Source organism: Papio anubis, chromosome 15 (genome assembly GCF_008728515.1).
Source record: "Papio anubis isolate 15944 chromosome 15, Panubis1.0, whole genome shotgun sequence".
NCBI classification, from domain to species: domain Eukaryota; kingdom Metazoa; phylum Chordata; class Mammalia; order Primates; family Cercopithecidae; genus Papio; species Papio anubis.
The window spans coordinates 7,524,230-7,546,969 of record NC_044990.1 but is presented as its reverse complement, the minus strand read 5'-3'; the positions used below and the strand labels follow the sequence as shown (position 1 = coordinate 7,546,969).

The 22,740-nt window shown below is 44.6% G+C and overlaps 1 protein-coding gene across 1 annotated transcript in view; it reads left to right on the top strand.

Moving 5' to 3' along the window:
* The window catches only part of FLT1 (fms related tyrosine kinase 1), a 195,665-nt gene that overhangs the window by 154,627 nt on the left and 18,298 nt on the right, over positions 1-22,740 (top strand). The window contains exons 17-24 of the mRNA XM_003913719.5: positions 1,982-2,114; positions 7,124-7,228; positions 11,529-11,642; positions 13,723-13,811; positions 18,239-18,395; positions 18,827-18,924; positions 19,596-19,718; positions 21,633-21,744. Of these exons, the coding sequence (XP_003913768.1) occupies positions 1,982-2,114; positions 7,124-7,228; positions 11,529-11,642; positions 13,723-13,811; positions 18,239-18,395; positions 18,827-18,924; positions 19,596-19,718; positions 21,633-21,744 (931 nt within the window). The remainder of the gene's footprint in view (positions 1-1,981; positions 2,115-7,123; positions 7,229-11,528; positions 11,643-13,722; positions 13,812-18,238; positions 18,396-18,826; positions 18,925-19,595; positions 19,719-21,632; positions 21,745-22,740) is intronic.

The window sequence follows — 22,740 nt, the reverse complement described above, 5'->3', positions numbered from 1 at the left end:
CCAACTAACATTTTACTATCACAGTCTCCTCAAAGCCCTCACTTAAGGTTTGTTTGGTGTCTCCTCTCACCTGCCTTATTGAGATAAACCATAAAATTCCATGGGTGCCACATGGGAGACTGCCTACCACTGCCTATTCCCCTGCCTCTGTCAACACTACTGCCACCCTCCCCACACACTCCGCATGAGCCCAAGATGTCCCTTGCGAGGTTTCAGCTATCCTATGCTCTGTTGAGGATTGCAGATTTTTTCTCAGGGCTTTGGGTATACTGGACATTGAAAAGTTTAGTCATAAAACCTACTACTACAGCAGCTTCTCTAATGGGCACCCAGTACCCTGGTAGAGGAATTCATACTCTTCACAGAGTGTCTGGCAGGCCGGACCCTCATAGTCTAACACCAAAGGCAACCACAGTTCGTGACAAACGTGTTCCATATCGTTTTTTGCTTCTCGTCCTTTACGGAGGCCAAGCAAACCTTTCTGCCTTGAGCTATTTGTCACACATTTTAGTGATAATTTTTGTGAGAAGGAGAATGATTGCGAGTGATGGATGAGGTGAGCTGTGACAGCCCAGAACAGAGTGAGTAAGGGCTGAAGAATGCGGGTGGGTGTGAAATGGTGTGTATGGAGAGGTTGTCTTCTCCATTCCAACTCTGATCCTATTTAGGGAAAAGCACCAAAAGGAAGGGCCTCAAAACTCATTTAAATGAAGTTTACATAACTTCTGGCCAAGAGTTATATGGGAAAACATACTTCCTTTCCATCCTATCCAAGAGTCTGCCCACAGAAATGCAGTCATCAATTCTAGAAATTTGCCCATTAACAGGAAATACCCCCATTGATACGAATCTAAAACATTAAATGTAAATCCACTTATCTATGATCTGAAATAAAGAGTATTTTCTGGGCTTGATTTGCATTACCAAGATAAAAAAGCACTTCAAGGCAGATGTCTGCTTTACTCACTTGACATCCTACCAATGGACAACGGAACTCAGAATGTGGCTTGTGTGTAAGTCTTATACCATATTTACTCCTTGACCTTTGAAATAATCAATTTTTTTTTTTAAGACAGAGTCTCGCTCTGTCACCCAGGCTGGAGTGCAGTGGCACCATCTTGGCTTACTGCAACCTCCACCTCCTGGGTTCAAGCAGTTCTCCTGCCTCAGCCACCCAAGTAGCTGGGACTACAGGCGTGCACCACCACACCCGGCTAATTTTTGCATTTTTACTAGAGACGGGGTTTCATCATGTTGGCCAGGCTGGTCTAGAACTCCTAACCTCAGGTGATCCACCCACCTCAGCCTCTTAAAGTGCTGGGATTACAGGCCACCACATATGGCCTCAACTTCCATTTCTTACAGAAGGTAAACCTTACTCTAATCTCACTAAGGATTCAGCTACAACCTTTCCAGATAGCTGAAGCAACTAAGAGGTCAGGCCTTCTGAAAGTGTAAACACTTCATAAGAAATGTGCCTTTCAGTGCCCCAGGGATCCTGGGTTTACTTTGCCACTTCTTGCCTTTCCTATATATGTAGAAAAGCCACAATGCACCCGACTGTTGGCCCATCTGTAATGTATATTCCTGCTTATACAAGATGGCCATGGAAAGTTATTTTTAGTCATTGTTTGGAATGACTTTATAAAAATGCTTTGCATTTTTTAGCAAGACCATCATATAATTGTTTAAGATCAAGTACAACACATAAGGTCACTGGAGAGTTTGAGCGCATGTTATCCAAGATAGGATGGTAGAGCTCACATTACAGAAATGTAGTGTGGGAATAGTAAGGAGTTGTTTAATAGAAATTGCACACTTAAGTATGATGACTGTATGTGAATGTGGAGAAGTACTTTCTGTACCTGGCCACACAGTTTCAACCAAATGATCCCAAATAAAACAGTGGATGTTAACTGAATATCCAGGATTCGTAAAGTTGTTTTCTTCTTAATGACTTTGAGATCTCTTTATTTCTCAGTCTTCTTCTGAAATAAAGACTGACTACCTATCGATTATAATGGACCCCGATGAAGTTCCCCTGGATGAGCAGTGTGAGCGGCTCCCTTATGATGCCAGCAAGTGGGAGTTTGCCCGGGAGAGACTTAAACTGGGTAAGATATTTGTTCAACAGATTTATAAACCTATACTGAGTACATATTACATTAAAAGCACTGTGCTTTGAGAGATGCAAAAGTAAACCAGACCTGGGATTCTACCCTCCAGCTGCTCACAAACCATCAAGGGAGATGGATACAAAAGTAAATAATTCCAAAGCAATGCTCAGATAACAGTACAAGGTGACAGGCAGCACCTGTGTGTTCATTCAACAGTTATTAGGCACCTTCTCTGAGCAGCAGATACTGGTCTAAGTGCTGGAGATGCAAAGGTGCGTGCATCTCTTCCCTCAAAGGCTCAGTCTGGAGATAGGCGCAAAAGTGGTAAGTGAAGGGGGACGAGGAGAGAGGCGTTCCAACAGGAGGCTTACAAGTACACGTACTCTTACGTAATGAAACTGTTGAGGGATTAGAAATATGTGATCCAGAACGTAATTGAGGGTGGCAAGGAACAGTGAAATCAAACATTTGGTGAAAGAGTTGGTGCTCTTCAAGGCCATGGATCAAAAAAACCCTCTGCACAAATCCACAAATTACATACTTGGATTTTCCTGGGAATGTCCAGACCGAGTAGAAAGCTCTAGAGGAGTCATTTAAGTTTCACTTTTGAAGAGCAAAGACTGTTGTTTTCCAGGTAGCACAGATGCTATAAACAGCAGGCAAATGTGCTTTCCCGCAGCCTACCTTCCAGTTCCTCCAGCTCAGACGTCACAAAGTCCATTAATCTCCAGCCTCTGGTGCTCCAAAACAATTGAAACCTCAATTACTCCTATCCAAAATGTTTGGATTGTGGCTTCTGAAAGTTTTCCACTCACTCCTGTGTATGCCAGAGTCATTAGTAGTTGAAACTAGGAAAACAGATTGTGGATCCGGTATTCTTGGAGCTTGTCACTCTCAGTGTGGAGAGCCTGTTGTTCCAAATTCAACAGTATCGCCCCTCTCCTTACAAGCAAATGATACTGGGGTGAGGGATGTAGGGGGCAGAGAGGGGAAAATGGCTTTTTTTTTCTCTTGGGTTTTGAAATGATTCTGCTTACATTGAGAAAGGACTGGCCTCAGGAGCGTGTTCTATTTGGCTTGGGGAGGAAACTTGGAAATCAGTTAAAGGCTGGAGAGACAGGAGAGAGCCAGCAATGGCTGTGGACGGGAGAAAAACTCAACTACATTTAGAGTAGTTAAGGGCAGGTGGCACACTGGATGAGTTCCTTCTGCAAGTCTTAATTATATGGCAGCTAGCCCAGCCCCTCAGTGACCTCAGCAGGAAATAGGGGATAATTTTCCCACAACCACGAGCCATTCTCAGCCCACATTGCTTTCCAGAGTTATTAGTCATAATCAAACGTGCTTCTTCCAGTACAGGACACATGAGCTTTCTGTCCCATCGCTTCATTCCTTCCTAGTATCATTGCGATCCACATCGCATCACAGATTGCTAATCCTCTGCCAGAATTCCCCTGGGGCTCTGTGGGTTTAAATATTCCCATTTCAGGATTATGATTTTCAGTCTCCTTGTTAAAGATCATTCTTATCGCTCTTTTCCTTTCCAGAGTTGCCACATGCTAGGATTTGGCTAATGTCCATTTGAGTGTCTCTGATGGGTGAGAAAAAGTATGTCAAGTCTGCTAACTTTGTCTTTCAATGCAGAGTGTGGCTGCAAGGCCCGGAGGTATACTCCTCTGATTGATTACCGTGGGAGCAAGGAGGCCCAAGACTTGTTTATTTCTTAAGCCAAATAAATGACAAAGTAATTTGAAGTAATGTCTAGCAACTGAAAATAACCCAGATTATGTCCAGATAGAGAGAAAAGGCTGTTTTAACTGGCAGTTATACTGGCGTTGTAAATGTAGAGAAATACACAAGGTTATATCTGGTTTCAGCTGTGTCTACTGTGTTGGTTGCTATCAGCAGCCCTAGTGAGTGAGGTTGGAATTTATAGTACCTGATAGATGGATGCAGTTGGAGCTTGGGTCAAAGGTGTTGCTACCACTAAAATTCCTGAAATCCAAGAACAAAAGGAACCTTTAAAAAAAAATGATTCCTCACTAACCCATGGGAGGGAATTCAGCTTCTATAAATTTATCACAGAACTTAGGAGATAATTCAGCTCCTATAAATTTATTAAAGTTAGAATAGGCCAGTTGGTGGCTCACGCTTGTAATCCCTGCACTTTGGGAGGCTGAGGCAGGTGGATCACCTGAGGTCAGGAGTTTGAGACCAGCCTGGCCAACATGGTGAAACCCTGTCTCTACTAAAAATACAAACATGAGTCAGGTGTGATGATGCGTGCCTGCAGTCCCAGCTACTCAGGAGGCTGGGCCAGGAGAATCATTTGAACCCGGGAGGTGGAGGTTGCAGTGAGCCGAGATCATGCCACGGCACTCTGGCCTGGGAGACAGAGTGAGAGTCCATTTCCAAAAAAAAAAAAAAAAAAGAAGAAGAAGAATGTTCAACATTGCATCTTTCTATTGGAAAATAATCAAAAGTCAGAATTACCTAACATAGCTAACCATACAGGTAGTCTGGAGTTTGGCAAGCGAATGGTGCCTGGGCTGGTGCTGCCTCTTGTAAGACCAGCCCTGAATGCCAGAGACAGCCCAGCCCATGCTGCCATGCACTCTCCCCAGTGTCCAGGGCCCCTGGCCAGGCCAAAACATTCTTGGAGGAGATTCCAATATCCTTGCATTGTATGGGAATGACCTAGCACACTTCCGAGCTAGTTAGTGGCATTCCAGGAAACACTGAGGAGAATTTTAAGGGAAAAGAAGGATCAGGTGAGGTCAAGTCTGATGCAACTGGGCTCCCCTGAAACTGGAACCATGGGTCTGCAGAAGGATTCCAACACATCAGATGACTAAGGAGCCCATAACAGCTTCATGCTGTTTCATGAGGCAGCAGTTGGCTTCCAAGAGAATAAATGAAAAGACTGAGGAAGCCAAATGAGAGCCAGTTTATTCTCACTGATAAGAAGCAAAGTCCCAAACGCTTGTTAAAATAAAGTGTGTTGTGACGGGATGTGGGGGCTGAAACTATGGAAAGTGCAAAGGATGCCACTTACCCCAAACATGCAAGAGTCTTAGGAGTGTGAGGAGAAAAGATCCGGATATTTCTCAGGCTCAGGACACTTTTCTTTTTAGATGGCAGAAGGCACTGTGGAAGAAAAACATTGATTTTTTATTCCAAATAAAACAAGGAATAAACCTCCAACCAAAATGCACCAGTTTTTACTAGTATAGAGAAGGCATCTGCCAGCGCTGTTCCCACACCTGATTTTCAGATGTAGCACCTTCAGGATCCACTGGAGGCTCTTTTATTTCAACTCAAGGGTCCCCATCCTGGTCTATTTCTTGGACAATTTTACACGAAGAAGGAAGCAGAGGCTGTAGCTCTGCCCATGTTGCATGCTCTGGGAAGAATGTCGTTTAGTAACAGGAGCATGTTTCACAAAAAGAGAAACGTGTCATCTCTCTGGTGTTCCCTCTGAATGCAGAGCATGTTCCTGCAGACAGCCACACAGAGGCCCTAATGATGACACTGGTATAACTGAAATTTTCATACATCCTAACTGGACACCTGGGGTGGTGGGTAGTGGAAGACATTAAGCAGAGCAAGGTAAAGACATTTTTGTCACTCAGTAGTTGGGCATAAAAGTAGAAAGCTTCTAATATGATGAGGAAGAAGCAAAGCTTCATTACAAACTACAAGAAACAAACAAACAAACAAAAATGTCCTTTGGAGAAAGGGAGGGGAGTATGAGGAGGGAAGAAAGGAAAGAAGGTTAATTAACTGAAGGCACATTATCAGACAGGTCTAAGAAAGAGCACTTGGTTGGGAAAGGAGGGGTTGTGTTAAATTAACAGTCTAACTGCCAGGATTTATAATAGTTTTAACCAACCCATGGTATTCTGTCATTTCCCCTTCCCCCAAGAAGAGCCAAAAAAGAGTGACTTATTTCACTTACTCTTCTTTGAGCATATCATGCTAGAGGGGTACCATTTCTCTGCGTTCTACTGAGCTGTTTCCTGATGTGCAAAAGGAAGTTCCCTGATATAAAAGGTAGCTTAGGGTACTCCAGGGAATGCCCTCCCCAAAGGGCATCAATCTCAGGGTCTCTATCCCACGGGCCCCTCTAGTTACCTATGACTAGGAGACTCGCTTTGTGCATCCCACAAATTCCTGAACACTACTCTCCATTGGGCAGCAATATACGGTAATAGCAGATAGCACCAGGCACCAAGTTAGGTTCAAGGAAGATTCAGACATGGTCCTTGCCCCGCTTTACTCAGGGGGGCTCATTCTAGGACAGGGAAGGAAACATATTAACAGTCATTAGAGCATAGCATTATGGAGACCATGGAAGAAACCTTGCTTGGTTATTGCATTTAGCAACTACCTCTCCGGGGTTGAAACCAATCTCTACCAGCAGTTGACCAGGCTCTTGTGCTGAACCATGAGGATTCGTAATATTCATGTAAGACACATTAGAAAGACTGGGAATATTTTGCCTGGTAGGGAAGTCGGAGAAATGACTTAGTGATTATTTGAAAGTTATGAGCTTTATTATAATCCACAGTAGTAACCACCATTTTCTATTTCTCCCTTTTTGCTGAAAACAGATGAGAGAAAATGACTGCAAATGGCAAGAAAAAGAGCTTAGGTTCCACACAGGGAAGTCTTCTTGGTCATAATGTTATTAAACAATGGAACGGACTTGGTCCCATCTCTCCTATGTGAGGACCTTGTGGAAAGGAAACTGGACATCTCCCTTCACTGAATGCCTTCTAGGGACTTACTCTATCTCTGAAGGATGTGGGGCCTCAGGAACAGAGTTAAGAGTTGAAAGGAAGAGGCTCCAGAAACAAGTCCCTTACTTTGTCTCTTTTAGGGTCAGTTCACTGGAGATTCCATGCCTCACATGCACACATAGGAAAAGGCATTTCCTTCCTGAAAAAGACTTAAATTCACCCTATTGCCTTGGCAAACAAACCACTGTCTTCTCTTCATTGTAGGCAAATCACTTGGAAGAGGGGCTTTTGGAAAAGTGGTTCAAGCATCAGCATTTGGCATTAAGAAATCACCTACATGCCGGACTGTGGCTGTGAAAATGCTGAAAGGTATGTATGCTGTAGTTTGGCTTTCAACTGACACATCACCATTTTGCATTTCCTAAATGTTGGTACAAGTTAGATATAGCCTGGGAACAGACACAAGCTTTTTCTGCCCCGGCCACATAATTTTCTTCTACTGCTAGAGGCCTCTTTGCTCATGAGTTTTACATTAGGCCAGCACGAGCTCAGAATAAACCTTGTAAATGGAACAATCCAGCACAGTCCACAGGAAAATGATCTCTGTCACCTCAAAGGTCTTTCTCTTCACATCACAGACTGTAGACAACAAGGGACTTAAGCCCATTGTAACTGCAGGTTCAAATTTTGGCATGATCCACTGTGATGCTGTAATGGAAACTTAGCAGCACATCCTAAATCCCAATGGCTTTGCTTGGGCTTGACCTGACTATAAAGTAAAACTATAAAGCTAGAACAATTGAGTTGACCAGAACTCTAAACTATTTTATACTAACAACCTCAGCCATAAAACATTTCCTCTTTAGCAATTTGAAAAACTGAATTATCTTTCTAGTGTTGAAACATACTACTACTCTGTGAAGCACTGGGAGGTAGAACCAAATCACACAGTGACTTATGCCCAATACCAAAGACAGATTGAAAATGAAAATCAGTGAAAATTGTGTAAACCAAATGTCTCAAAGACTCACAGGTCCTTTACAGTGTAGAAACTACTTCATTTCCTCATCTGTAATGGAATTTTATGATGCTTCAATTCAACAGAACTGAAAACTCAAAAAGCAGCTTTTAACTTTCCAAAGTCTCCAGGATATTGCTGGGAGATTTTGAAGCCCAGCAAGCTGTGAGTCCAACTACACAGGTACCTAGTACAGGCTCCAGGAGAAAGGGCTGTTTGCGTAGAGAGACTTCAAAGTTCTTAATCTTCTAGCAATAACTCCATTATTTCAAAAGGCCCATGTAAATATATTTTCAACTTCAAAAGGCTGTACTCCTCAAGAAAAAACTAATAAAACTCTGCAAAGAACCTGCCAGTTCTACTCTGAAAGTAGTCTGGGAAGGAGTTTGGCATCTACAAGTCAGAACTTTTGTTTGGAGTAGACTTCCCAGACGATGGCACGTATTTCTGTCAAAATAGAGGCATGCTAGCACCCTCCCCTCAAGAACCCCAGATTCTGAAGAGAAGAGGCATCAACTAGAAAGCACCAGACTAGATGCTTTTCATATTAGGCTGAACCATACGAAACGGCCATTTTTCTTATGTCCTTTCAACAGCTTTGTGAGGTAGACATTATTATCCTGTTTGCAGATGAGGAAACATGGCCAAGAAAGGTTAAAGAGCCTCTGCAAGGCCACACAGCTGCTCAGTGTAAGTCAGGGTTCATGTGCGAAAGTCTTCCAGCTTTGAATGCAGTGCTCTTTCCTCCACACCAGTCTGCCACAAAAGAGGGGCTGCAGAGGTCTGGCCTCCTGGAATTGGCCCACTGCTCCAAAACCCTGAAAATGATCCTGGCCTGGTTTATGGAGGCAATCCAGTATCCAACCTAGAGATAGGTGGAAACTAAATCTGGAAGCAACTGTTTCCTCAGCTAGTCCCATTTCCCTTCTTGCTGCCACAAATTGTCCTCTAGGAGAGGCAGCTCTGATGGCCACACTAGTCTGTTGGGGATCCAAGATAACTCCTGTGGCCCTGCCTATAAATACAGCAAGCTGAACCAGAGCCTGGTTTTTTTCCTCCAAAGAGGAAAGGGTTATAGGGAGATGAATGAGTTTGAAAGAAGATTCTAACTTGAGATTTTTTTTCTTTCCCCTAAGAGACAGGGTTTTACTCTGTCACCCAGGTTAGAGTACAGTAGCATGATCATAGTTCACTGCAGTCTCTGCTTCTCAGGCTCAAGCAGTCCTCCCACCTCAGCCTCTCAAGTAGCTGGGACTACAGGCTCACACCATCACACCTAGCTAATTAAAAAAACACTTTTTTGTAGAGACAGTCTCACCATCCTACCCCGGCTGGTCTCAAACTCCTGGGCTCAAGCAATCTTCCTGTCTCAGCCTCCCAAAGTTCCGGGATTACAGACGTGAGCCACTGTAGCTCAGCTTTTTTTTAAAGGCTCAGAGAATCTCTTCTATGTAATACAGAGTGCATGTGTCGTGTCTTCATGAATGCCTATTTCTTTTTTTTTTTTTTTTAGCCATCAGCATTGATTATAAAGGACTGCCAAATCACCCACTCTATAAAATTCCTTAAAAAAAAATTCATTCAGCTTTCTTGCTTAAATTAATTGGCCATGTGTTTCTGGGAGATATAAAAAAGGCATGGCCCGGCACGGTGGTTTATGCCTGTAACCCCAGCACTTTGGGAGGCCGAGGTGGGCGGATCACGAGGTCAGGCATTCAAGACCAGCCCATGGCAAAATCCCGTCTCTACTAAAATATACAGAAATTAGCCGGGCGTGGTGGTGGGTGCCTGTAGTCCCAGCTACTTGAGAGGCTGAGGCAGGAGAATCACTTGAACCCAGGGGTTGGAGGTTGCAATAAGCCGAGATCATGCCACTGCACTCCAGCCTGGGTGACGGAGCGAGACGCCGTCTCAAAAAAAAGAAAGAAACAAAAAAAGCATAAAGTGAAACAAAGGCCATGAGTCAAAAGCTCTTTCAAAGTGTCCTTGAGCAAAAATATTAATCTTTTTAGGCCTTACACTCATGTCTGAAATAAGAAGAGTAATTGTGTTTATTTATTCCAAAATATTCGTTGAGCGTCTACTGTAAACCAGCCCTAACCCCATGCGCAGGCTTTGGAGTTTATCTGGTTATTATTAAAAATGATTTGTGCTTATGAAATACCATGTTGGTATCTACCACAATGTTAAATGCACATACCTCTAACCCACTCCCAGGACACTGTCCTACAGAAACACTTACATGTGTGCACAGAGATTACACAAAGACTATCACAGTATTAATTGTAATAGCAAAAAGACTACAGACACTCTAAATGTCAGGGACACCATTAATCAATTAAAAAGAATGGGCCCACAGTGGCCACCATTAACGTGATTAACGTGCTGAGCACGGTGTCTCATACCTGTAATCCCAGCACTTTGAGAGGCCAGGGCGGGTGAATCACCTGAAGTCAGGAGCATGGTGAAACCCTGTCTCTACTAAAAATACAAAAATTAGCCAGGCATTGTGGCACACACCTGTAATCCCAGCTACTCGGGAGGCTGAGGCATGAGAATCGCTTGAACCCAGGAGGAGGAGGTTGCAGGGAGCTGAAATCACACGACTGCACTCCAGCCTGGATGACAGAGTGAGACTCTGTCTCAAAAAAAATAAAAATAAAAAATAGAAATAAATAAAAAGAATAGAAAAAGTCTCCGATTTATTAAAAGGAAGGAAACAAATTTTTTAAAATAGACTATATATGTATATGATCTCATATATATATATAGGACCTCTGATTGAATATACATATTTATAAATGCATAGAAAAAGGTCTGAACACCAAACTATTAACAGTGGCTGCTTCTAAGAAGGCAAGTGGGTTGGAGTGGCTTTCACTTTTTATCTAGATCATTTTACTTCGTATCTTTTTATTCCAACTTATATTGTTGAAATATTTTACAGCAAGATTATTTGATTTTTATATTTCTAAAAATAATTTAAAATGTTTAAATGCCTTGCAAATTAACTAATAAGAACAAACAGAACAAACTCAATTTAGGCTTTAGACTCTGCTAATTCTTGGACTGATAATGCTTATCTCTGAGATTGAAGTCGAAGTCAGATGCTATGGATCCTCACAACCCAAGATAACCCTGTGAACTCCAGAGAGGAAAGGGTTATAGGGAGAAAATAACACATTGCAAAGATGTTTACAAAAGTAGCCATTCTGCCCTGGCAGGCCCCTTGTGCTCCTTCTCTGTGACTCTCCAAAGGGAGAAGGTGAGAAGAAAGGACGTGGAAGTGTACTCCCTGCCTGGTGGGTTCTTGCTGCACCTGGTTCCGACAGAGGGAAGCCTTTGGAAGGCACTTTCACGAGGTGCTCAGTTCTGAGTCAGCGCATTGCTGAACAGAACTAGGTCCACCAAGAGGAAATGTCCAGTGACTAACCCCACTACTGTGCTGGGCCTAACTGTAATCAAAAGGATGTTGGCTCAGGAGGGTGGGAGTAATGAAAACAGTCTGGAGACTTGGCCTTTCTGCAGAATGTGGGGAAGTTAGTGAAGCAACCGGCTGAGCATTGACAAACAAGGAGGGCAAGAATGCCGCCTCCGGCGGAAGGAGCCCCATTGTCCTGTCGCCCTGACTCTTCCTTGCTTCTCACACAGAGGGGGCCACGGCCAGCGAGTACAAAGCTCTGATGACTGAGCTCAAAATCTTGACCCACATTGGCCACCATCTGAACGTGGTTAACCTGCTGGGAGCCTGCACCAAGCAAGGAGGTAATGGAGAAGGGGAGGGCCGGCTCCATCTCCCCCTGCACAGGCTGGGAGAACAGTTCTCTGCCTTAAAGCTCCTTCTCCCTGGCACTGTGCTTCCTCGCCTCCGGGAAAATGGCCTCCCTCGTAGCTCCAGAAGAAACAACTTGTGCATCTACAGAAGGGTGCTCCCATAAATCCCTTCCCTGTGCAGCTAATTTAAAGATTCTGAAGAGGACTCCCTTTTAGAGCTCCTTCCACAGGCTCTAGGCCAAGCAGAGGGCACTTTTCTCTCAGGATGGGTTTGAAGAAGTGTGGTCAGAGCCAAGGTAAAAGGTAGAAGGTTGCATATTCCTTGAAGCTTCACCTAAAGGAATGAATGAATCACTACTGGTAGGGTCCCAGGAGGAGGTGATGTGGGGGCCCTTCCCTCCAGATCCACTATGCAGACAGACCTTACCCAAGGGAGCAGGGACAGAGGCGTGCTTTATGATTAACAGCTCCAACATGTTGTCGCAGATCTTTCTTTCCGTATGGCAGGGTCAGAGCTTGAGAGTAGATGTGTGATCACTGTTTGCGCCAGCAAGGTGCAAACGAGCTGTGCATGCCGATGTTTTCTCCAGCTCTCAAAAGAGGTAGCAGGGATGAAGGGTAGCTGGGGAAGACCTATCTGCCAGGGGCAGAGGTGGTTAGAGAGGCGCTAACGGCCGGGGAGGCCAGAAAGAGTCGGAGGGACCTGGCCAGGGCTCCGCCTGCTTCTCCGTCATCCTCGGTAACATTTTCTCCAGTTCTTTGTCGTGGCAACCTCATTCTGTTCGCCTCAACTGCATCTGTAAAACTGACCAGGGATAATGAGACAGCCTACCCTCATGTGCGGCCGTCAGCTCCCTGCAGCCGGGCGCCAGTATGGAAGCCGCTCTGAGGAGAGTGGCCGGACCCCAGGCAGGTGTCGAGCTCTGCGGCAACCGCCGCCATAGAGGGGAGATAAAAAACTCTGGAAGCAACTTCCCGTTCGGGAACCTAGGGGGAAGATGAGATGCTATCAGGATTTCTAGCGTGTCCTCATAGTAAGAGAAAACCACTCCACCAGGACCAGCCCAACTTCTGCATAACACAAAAAAGAACTAGCGGCTTTTGGGCTCCCGGCATGCCCTGGGCGGCGGCGGGTGAAGCAGCGCCAGGGTCACTCCCCTTTGACCCGGAAGTGGTCCTTGCTTTGTGGGTTGCGTGCCCAGCCCAAGCACGCAGTGGAAACGCAGAGCAGGAGAGAGGAGGCCTTCAGAGCACCACATGGGCGCCACAGTGCAGCTGGACTTCCTTTTCAACCCTCTTGCTTCCTTCAGACCAGGGTCGGGTTGACAAACCAAGGTCAGCCTGTGAGCTTAAAATGGTTTGACCTTTTTCAATAGTTGGGGGGGAAAAAAAAAAATGAAAATAATATTTCATGACATGAAATTGTATGAAATTCAAATTTCTGTGTTCACAGTTTTCTTGGAGCACAGTTATACTTGTTTGGTTGTTTCCAGGCTACAAAGGCAGAACTGAGTAGTAGCTCCTTGGTCTGCAAAGCCTGAAATGTTTACTAGCTGGACCTTTACAAGAAGAGTTTGCCGACTCCTGCTTTAGATACTCTGGCAAGCCCCAAGGCAAATTGCGCAGACACTGCTGGGGAGAGACGGCCAGGTAGCCATCTCTGCCCTGGGAGGGAGGGAGGAGCTGCTTAATAGTCCCAGGACTGGTGTGACAGTAACCAGAAGCCCCTCTACTTGCAAGGGTCTGGTTAAGAGGCAGAGAGGCTGGCTTTTGCCTCTCCCCTCCTCAAAGGTATTTCTGTCCTCCTCCTTCTAATCCTTTCTCTCTAATGCTTCTGCACTGCCCACCTCCATTTTTTTTTTTTTCTGTTTCAATTGTGTTCTTTAAACACCGCCTTAGGTTAAACTGAAAAAGTCACCGTATTGATGGGCCTCTCATCCTTAAATCGCATCCCTCGGCCCCACTAATACAAAGGCTGGTTGATTTGAGGTTTCTCGGGCAGGCTGAAGGCTGGCAAATGGCTGACTGGCTTGGTGTGGCTGAGCATGAGCATGTGCTGTTTTGGCTGCAGGGCCTCTGATGGTGATTGTTGAATACTGCAAATATGGAAATCTATCCAACTACCTCAAGAGCAAACGTGACTTATTTTTTCTCAACAAGGTAAGGATTTTAAAAGTTGGAGTTTTTTAAATATAGCAATGAGTTTTCATTTAGTCTTTAGCAACATAAAGCAAGAGAAACCTGTATTGTTCTGTTAATGATTAAGCTTAAAACTCAATCTCTGCTGCTTCTCCTTTTTTCATGTTTTTTTTCCCCCTGATAATCTGTTACACTCTAGTGTGGATAGCACAGAGAATCATTTGATCCCTTTGTGTGTATGCAGCCATAATTTGAGAGTAAATCTACTAGCCACCTATCTAAATATCTATCAATAACTTTCTGTCTTTGTCTTCCTATGTATGTGTGCATGTGTATATACATGCAGACATATACAAGTCACTTATTTCTTTAAGGAAAATAATAGTTAATATAATTGTCTCCATTTATTAGGTTAGATTTTGACTAAGGCTAAATCAACTGAGTGACTTGTACAATCAGCAGTAGACCAATGATGGGGCTAGGGACAGAAAGCATTATCTTTCCTTTCTACTGCCCTTTCTCCCACTTCCTGACACCCTCACTACCCATGTCATCCCTACATATACTCTGAACCAGCCTTATCACTAAATAAAAGCTGTGTAGTAAAAGGAACATGTGGACCCAAGACCTAAGGGCAAACAAGGTTTAAAAGACATTATTGGACCGGCCCGGTGGCTCACGCCTGTAATCCCAGAACTTTGGAGGCCGAGTCGGGTGGATCTTGTGAGGTCAGGAGTTCGAAACCAGCCTGGCCAACATGGCAAAAATCCGTCTCTATTAAAAATACAAAAATTAGCCAGGCGTAGTGGCCTGTGCCTGTAATCCCAGCTACTAGGGAGGCTAAGGCAGGAGAATCGCTTGAGCCTGGGAGGCAGAGGTTGCAGTGAGCCGAGATCACGCCACTGCACTCCAGCCTGAGCAACAGAGTGAGACTCCATCTCAAAAAAAAAAAAGAGATTATTGAATGGAGGAGAAATAATTTACTAAAACTTTGCCAGTGTGACGTATGGCACCAATACTGTGTCCTTCTCTGAGCTGAAGAAGTCCAAGGGACAGTGATTCAACATTATTAACTAGTAATCAGCAACACTGGTGATGAACCCATGTAATGTGGTGGTTAAGCACTGAGACTCTGGAGTCAGACTTCCTGGATTCAAATCCTGTCTCTACCTCTCATGAAATCTGGGAACACAGATTACTCAACCTGTCTGTTTCAGTTCCCTCATTTATTAAATGAAGCTTATAATAGAATCCAGCTGATGGGATTATCAGGAGAATGAAAATCTCTCAGTTAAACATTCAATAAATGTTAATCATCACTGTCACCACCACTGTCATTATCATCATCAACATCATTGACCTACTAAGATAGAAAAATTGGGTGAGTCCAACTTCGTGCCACTGATCTACATGGTGGATAAAATGTCTGAAATCCAAGAATGATGTCCATCTTTATAATGTGGGCAAGAATCTTCACACACAAATAAGAACCACTGGACAGCTGGCCAATTCTCTCATCCCTTGAACTTTGATCTAATCAAAGACAGAGGTGTTCTACCAGACAGGCAATATATGCAAGAACATCATTTTCCCCAGGTTTAAGTCAGGTCCTCTAATAATTAGAACTCTTTTTTTTTTTTTTTTTTTGAGACAGAGCCTCTCTCTGTCACCAGGCTGGAGTGCAGTGTGCAATCTCAGCTCACTACAACCTCCGTTTCCCGGGTTCAAGTGATCCTCCTCCCTCTACCCTCCCGAGTAGCTGGGATTACAGGAGCCCACCACAGTGCCCAGCTAATTTTTGAATATTTTGGTAGAGACAGAGTTTCACCATATTGGCCAAGCTGGTCAAACTCCTGACCTCAGGTGATCCACGTACCTCAGCCTCGCAAAATGCTGGGATTACAAGTGTGAGCCACCGTGCCCGGCCTAAGAATTAGAATCTTGAAGTTGAAAGGGATCTTTGTGATCAGTTGTGTCATATTCGCAGGCCGTAGATATGCTCAGAGAAGTCAAGTGATTGGCTTAAGGACTCACACCTACCATGAGGTGAAGTCAGAAGGAGAAAGAACTCAGCTGTCTTGACTCCTCCTCCACTGCCTTTTCTGTGCACCACACTAAATAAGGTGAAAAAAGTATAAGAAAAAGTGGAAAGTGGTGCCTTGGGCTGAGGGCAGTACAAATTCCCCTTAGTCCTGAAATTTTGGACTGACTTCAGGAAGAGCTAAGCCAGCAGAATACCCTAGGGACCTGGGCAGGATGGAACGTTTGGGTTTGTGCGTCCTTTGTTTTGAAGAGTTTGCTTCCTTCTCTGGCTATATTTAATGATTTGCCTCCCTGTGCAACTTGGTGGAGCTTAGTGTTTTTGTGGAAAATCCATGGCTGTCTTTCATATTTGGAAGATAAAGGTAAAGGAAAGACAAAACCAAAAGGCTAAATTGCAAATGGAATACTTCATTTTCCAAATAAATTAACTGGGATCCTTAAATATGGTTTGTAATAAATTCACTATATTCTGCCAGAGTCCCAAGAGTTCAGTAAATTACCTTTATTTAACAAAAGTGGTACTGATAAGCAAAGCTGAATATACCATTGATGGGGAGTCAGGAAGGGAGTGAGGGAGCCTGAGTTTTGGTCCTTGGGGACGTGCCTAGGCTGTGACTTCTGGGTGCCTTGGGGACGAAGGCTGCCCAGGGAGAGTTTTCACACGCAGAGCCCTGAGTGAGCATGTGGAGCATTTTTCTCCCCACACTATTGCCAGCGCTTTGTCTGATGCCTTCTGTCCCACAAAAGATCTTGTGAAAAATAAAATTCCAGTCCCCAAATGAACAGAATCCAATATAACTGCATTGTGGAAACACAATAACAAATAGTGAAAGTCTTTACCTGCCCTCAGGTGGGCTACCTGCGATGGCAGTGGGAATTTACTCTGAGGCCTGCCTCCCTCTGCAACCCCGGAAGGTCTCTTTTCAGGGACTGGGAACCTTGGTGCCCTTTTGGCTTTTAGGCTAGGTTAGGGCTGTCCCTCCTGAAGCTTTCTCCCTGTGCTCTGCTTGCTCCCTCTGTGCCCTCTAGTGGAGGGATCGCTCTTGCTTTGTGACATTTCTAGAAAAGCCCAGGAAGGATGGGGGAGGCGGGTTAATCCTAGCACTGCCATACCATGCAAATAGATCAAGGGACACCACTGAACCCCAGTCCCTCTCTGCCTCTGCCTCAGTATTGCTGTCTAGCAGAATCTAAGCTAGGAACATGGTCTAATTATAAAGCCACTGAAAGTGCTAGGTTTTTAGAGTGTCATAGTTACTAGGCAATAAAAATCTTTTCTGGTTTCCCATGAACACCCAGAACCGACAACTCCTTTCCTATGAATCATAAAATAATAGCATAATAGAGCTTTTCAGAAGAGGATAATGAAACTCAGAAAAGTAAGGTGACTTGCCCAGGATCACATGATTAATGGAAGAGCCAGATGAACCGGGGCTTGAATGCGCAGTCCAGGGTGAAAGGCCATTACTACCCTTGTTAGAATCAACTCGTATCTTTGTTTTGAATGGAAGAGAAAAAAAGCAATGTCCATGTTCCCTCCTTCCCCAAGGAAACCTGGGAAATTGGTAACTATAGCCTTCTCTTATAACTCCTCCTAGGGGTTACAGAGTGAAGCACCAAGCACACTGGGGATCCTTTCCTCTCAGTGATGTCATCCTTCACAAGATGGCGTGTGGCATGGAAGAGTGGTTGAGGGCACAGATGTGGGCACCAACCAATCCTGGGTTTAAGCTTTTTTATGAGCTGGAGTTTTGCTCTCATGGCTAGGCTGGAGTGCAGTGGCGTGATCTCGGCTCACTGCAGCCTCCACCTCCTGGGTGCAAGCAATTCTCCTGCCTCAGCCTCCTGAGTATCTGGGATTACAGGCATGCACCACCATGCCCAGCTAATTCTGTATTTTTAGTAGAGACAGGATTTCTCCATATTGGTCAGGCTGGTCTCAAACTCCCGTCCTCAGGTGGTCTGCCTGGCCCAGCCTCCCAAAGTGCTGGGATTACAGGCATGAGCCACTGCACCCGGCCAGCTTTGCTCTTTATTAGCTGCATGTGAATTTGATTACTTTACTTCTCTGAACCTGTTTTGGAAACATTAAACAAGAAATGTACCTAAAGCTTTTAATATACCGGCTCACACAGAGCAAGCATTCAGTAAATACCCACCACTATTAATTTTTTTTTATCTGATCTAAGATGCTGTCTAGAAGCCCAGGCAAGAGCACAACAGACTCTGCAACCCCAGAGGTAGTCAGGCTCCTGGACACTGTAGGGCCCCTGCGCTAGTTCACGATCCATTTTGAGAAGTGAAATGCTCTCATTTCTCATCAGGCAATTGCCAGTTGAGGGACTGGTTTCCCACTGCTGTGCTGGAGCTCCTTTTTACCTGGGTCCTTTTCGGTCTCTTCAAAGGATGCAGCATTACACATGGAGCCTAAGAAAGAAAAAATGGAGCCAGGCCTGGAACAAGGCAAGAAACCAAGACTAGATAGTGTCACCAGCAGCGAGAGCTTTGCAAGCTCCGGGTTTCAGGAAGATAAAAGTCTGAGTGATGTTGAGGAAGAGGAGGGTAGGTATTAATTCCTTCCTGTCCTACGCGCTGAGATATTTTTACAACATACTGTGCATCTCTGAAATTTTTTTCTTATTTATCACTCTAATAAACATCCGTGGGAGACTCGAATGGTAATGTCCTGAGGAGATAAGATTTGAATTAAGATTATTTACAGAGTTACTAATTTTGACAGGGAACTGTACCGTTTTCTCCCCTCAGGCATTTTCATCCTAATGGATCATCCCCCTGCCCCCATGCTTGGATAAAATGGGCTGGAGGCCTGGAAAAAATCTCTGGTGTTCATGTTGAAACTCAAATACTCTTAAAAATGAACTCTGATCTACTTGTTGGTTTGTTTTATGTTTTGCTAACATTGTTCCAATAAACTGGGATTTGGTGGGATAACAAGAGCCATTACAAACAGTTACGGTTCTAATGCTTTCCAGATTCTGATGGTTTCTACAAGGAGCCCATCACTATGGAAGATCTGATTTCTTACAGTTTTCAAGTGGCCAGAGGCATGGAGTTCCTGTCTTCCAGAAAGGTCAGTCTTGCTGTTCACTGTTTTTCCTTCTTTGCCAGGGTTGGACACACACCTTTGCTATAAATTCATTTTTCCTAGTATTTGCTGATACCTGTGTTCTTAAATGTAGAACAAACACCACTGCAAGTACCTTAATTTGCCCTGATATGAGGAGTTTTGAGAATGAGGAGTCATGGATACCGGTGGATAGAACTTAATTCTGGGGAAAACTCACAGGTGTCAGACTAGACGAATCTGGCATCTGCTCTCCACAGTGCCCTCTGGCGTATTTTCAAATCTGGCCCAAATCGCAATACATGACTTCATAGGAGAGCTACTATTAATATAGCCATGTGGGGCCCTCCCACAAAACTGCAGCTGAAGAAAGATCTCATCTTGGCAGCTCAGGATAAAAGGCTGTGGGGCAAGTTTGCCCACTGGTAAATCTGAGATAACCAGCTTCACTGATCAAATAGTAGCCCAGGAGATTCAGAACATGTCTTCACTTTGGGGCTTGGGGACCTGTATTTGTAGAGAGGCTCTTCATGTCTATGGTAGCAGTGTGCACTGAGAGGTGCTCCCTTCACAGCATGGAAAATGGATTCCCAAATTAAGATTAATGATGCAGAGGTGTAGGAAATTAGTTGGTTAGGTTAAGAAAATGCATTGATTATGCAGCTGTTTTATTACAGTGCATTCATCGGGACCTGGCAGCGAGAAACATTCTTTTATCTGAGAACAATGTGGTGAAGATTTGTGATTTTGGCCTCGCCCGGGATATTTATAAGAACCCCGATTATGTGAGAAAAGGAGATGTAAGTCGGTTTGCTGCTTATTTGACTCATGTATGTCCTATTACTTTTAAACAACAGACTTGGTAAATATTTACACTTCCTCAGCTGTAGTCCCTGAAAACCATCATTGGCTTTCTGTGAAGACAAGCAGTCCAGAGGAGCGGCATCCCAGAGAGCCCTTGTGTAAGGCTCAGAAAGGCCACTGTCTCCTGGTTCTGCTCTCCCCTAATGCCTGGCCTGCCACCTGTCCTTTGGGCAGCGCTGCGTGAGACTTGCTAACCTGAGAAGTGTTTGGTGGGGCCTGGGTGAGACCTTAGCATTACCTTCCTTTGAATCCTGGGGAAATTCCTTGTACCACTGAAAAGAACAGCCTGGACTCTTTCCCTCAAATAAACCCGGGTGATTGATTCAGCAGGTGTATCTGTCTCAGGAAAGGGCGGGGAAGACTGTCAGCAGTAGCTGACTATGAAGGAGACTGTTTACTTCCCATGGCCTTCCATGCCTAGCATCTCTCTGCTGGCTCGCACTGGCTTCTCTTCCCTGCTTGTTTACAGACATAGTGTTATTTTTCACTTTTGTAGGTGACGTCCCATGTCCTCCCTTCTCCAGCCTATATACCCTGAGGGTTAAGCTTGTGTCTGGGCACCAGTGAGTTACAGTAGTGGTTCTCAACTTAATTGAACATACATATCACCTAGAAGGCATGTTATGCTACAGTGTGCTGGCCTAACAAGCCTTCCACCCGCCAGAGTTTCTGAGTCAGTGAGTCTTGGGTGGAGCCTGAGAATTTGCGTTTCTAACCAGTTACTACACCAAGGGTGTCCAATCCTTTGGCTTTCCTGGGCCACATTGGAAGAAGAATTATCTTGGGCCACACATAAAATACACTAACAATAGCTGATGGGCAAAAAAAAAAAAAAAAAAAAAAAAATTGCAACACATCTCATAATGTTTTAAGAAAGTTTACGAATTTGTGTCAGGCTGCATTCAAAGCTGTCCCGGGCCACATGTGGCCTGCGGGCCAGGAATTGAACATGCTTGTTCTAGAAGGTGCTGACATAGCAGGTCCTAGGACCATACTTTGAGAGCCACTGCACCACAATCTGTTTGTATAGAAGCAAAACATACGACTTTGCGTTGACCCTTTGTAAAAGTAAAAGAAAATAAAGGAAAACAAACTTTCCTTGGGGCCCTGGTCTGGAGAGATGGCATCAACCTTCATGTTAGTCCACCCCTCCTTTCTGTTCATCTGTATCTGAGTCAGCCTCCCTGCCCCTCCCACTTCCTTTCTCCTTGTCTCTCCTTTATCCCATACCTCCCATCAGTCCCCATCATCTAAAGTGGTGAGGCCTAACTCACTGGGATTCCTGCTATCTGAAAAAGAGGAAGATTTGTCTACATGCTTGAAAACCAACTGTATATTCTCTTTCAACACTGACTTCTTTCCTTCTTCTCTTCTTTCTGATGCTTTTGCACACTCTCCCTATTCAGTGACTTTTGAAATCTTGTCTTTTTGCATAGGAATGCTTTTAAAATCCTCCTTCTTGGGAAAAATTTTTAGAAATCACCACCATTTTTCGGGATATCTTCAAATTCAGATCACTTTTCCTTTTCCAAGCCCTGAGTGTCCCTGTGGAGCGCAAGCTTTCTTTGTGGAGGAGGATTTCTCACAGAGCCATGCAGTTAAGGACATGCCGAACACATCAGAGGGGCTTACTGAACATGTACTGCCTTCATTGGACTCAGTATAGCACTCGAGCTCCCTCTTTTACTGTAACACTGCATACTATGGTGTTCTCTATGTTAGAAACCAGAACTGCTCTAGGAAATGATTTATGGGCCATATGCTATCTGGGAGGTGACCCCATGGGCACTTGGGTTGAATGTGCTTTATTTTCATGCCCTTCTGCTCAAGGCCCCTTTGCCCTCTTCCAGACTCGACTTCCTCTGAAATGGATGGCTCCTGAATCTATCTTTGACAAAATCTACAGCACCAAGAGCGACGTGTGGTCTTACGGAGTATTGCTGTGGGAAATCTTCTCCTTAGGTAAATTTGGGAGAAGGAAGAGATCAAACAGCCCAGAAATAAATGTCTGCATCTTCTGCTGAATGTCCTTTGGCTAGATAGCCTTTAGATTAGCTCCTACTGTTAACAAAAACTCTTAGGGTGCCATGGGTCCATGTAGACTCTCAGATGAGTAATGGCATATGCTTGTCTGCCCTCTACTGTAAAAGGGCTTTATACGATCATGAGCAAGGTCAGATGGGTGTAAAGTCTGAAGTCGGGTTTATCTTTTTCTGTACTTTTTCCGATTCTGTCCTTTTCCAATTCCTCAACACGCACACCTCTAACGCCCTTACCCGTTCCCTCCCTGCATCTCCCACCACCTCAAAATTTCTTCCTAGGAAAGGCCATAATAAGCCCAGCTAACCCAGTGAGGAAAGTGCTGTTAGAAACAGGAGACCTTTCCAGTGCCTCTGATATTAACACATGATACGGCTCTGGACACCGGATTATACAGGATGAGCAGTAAAGAACGCTGGTTGTATTTATCCTGCTTGCAAAAACATCCACTATGGGCGGCTAGAAGCCCTGTTCAAAGCACACAGATGCGTGCAGAGCCCACATCTGCTTGCAGACACACATCTGAGGCCTCCAAAACTCAAGTTCTAGCCAAGAGTCTTCTGGGCTTTGCCAAAAATTTGCCTTTCACAGCAAATAAAAGTCACCCAGTAACATCCCTGGTTTCCTGTAATGTGTGAAAATCATTCCCCTGCTTTCGATGACAGGCACCTGTTGCTTCCAGTCTTTGAAAGCAGCTTGGCGGCTGCAGTGGCCCCACAATGACACAGTGCCAGCACTGCACGTCTCCCAGCTGCTTCCTACCAGCAGTAATCACTAGAAAGTGCAGACAAACAAATGCTGAGGTAGATGAGGCTCAAGGGCTAGAACAAGAGTGCATTAGAAGGCCTTGCCACCCCCAGCCCTGGCAAGAATCCCCCTAAAAGGAAAGGTTGTAGGGGAATCCTGGGCAGTAAAACC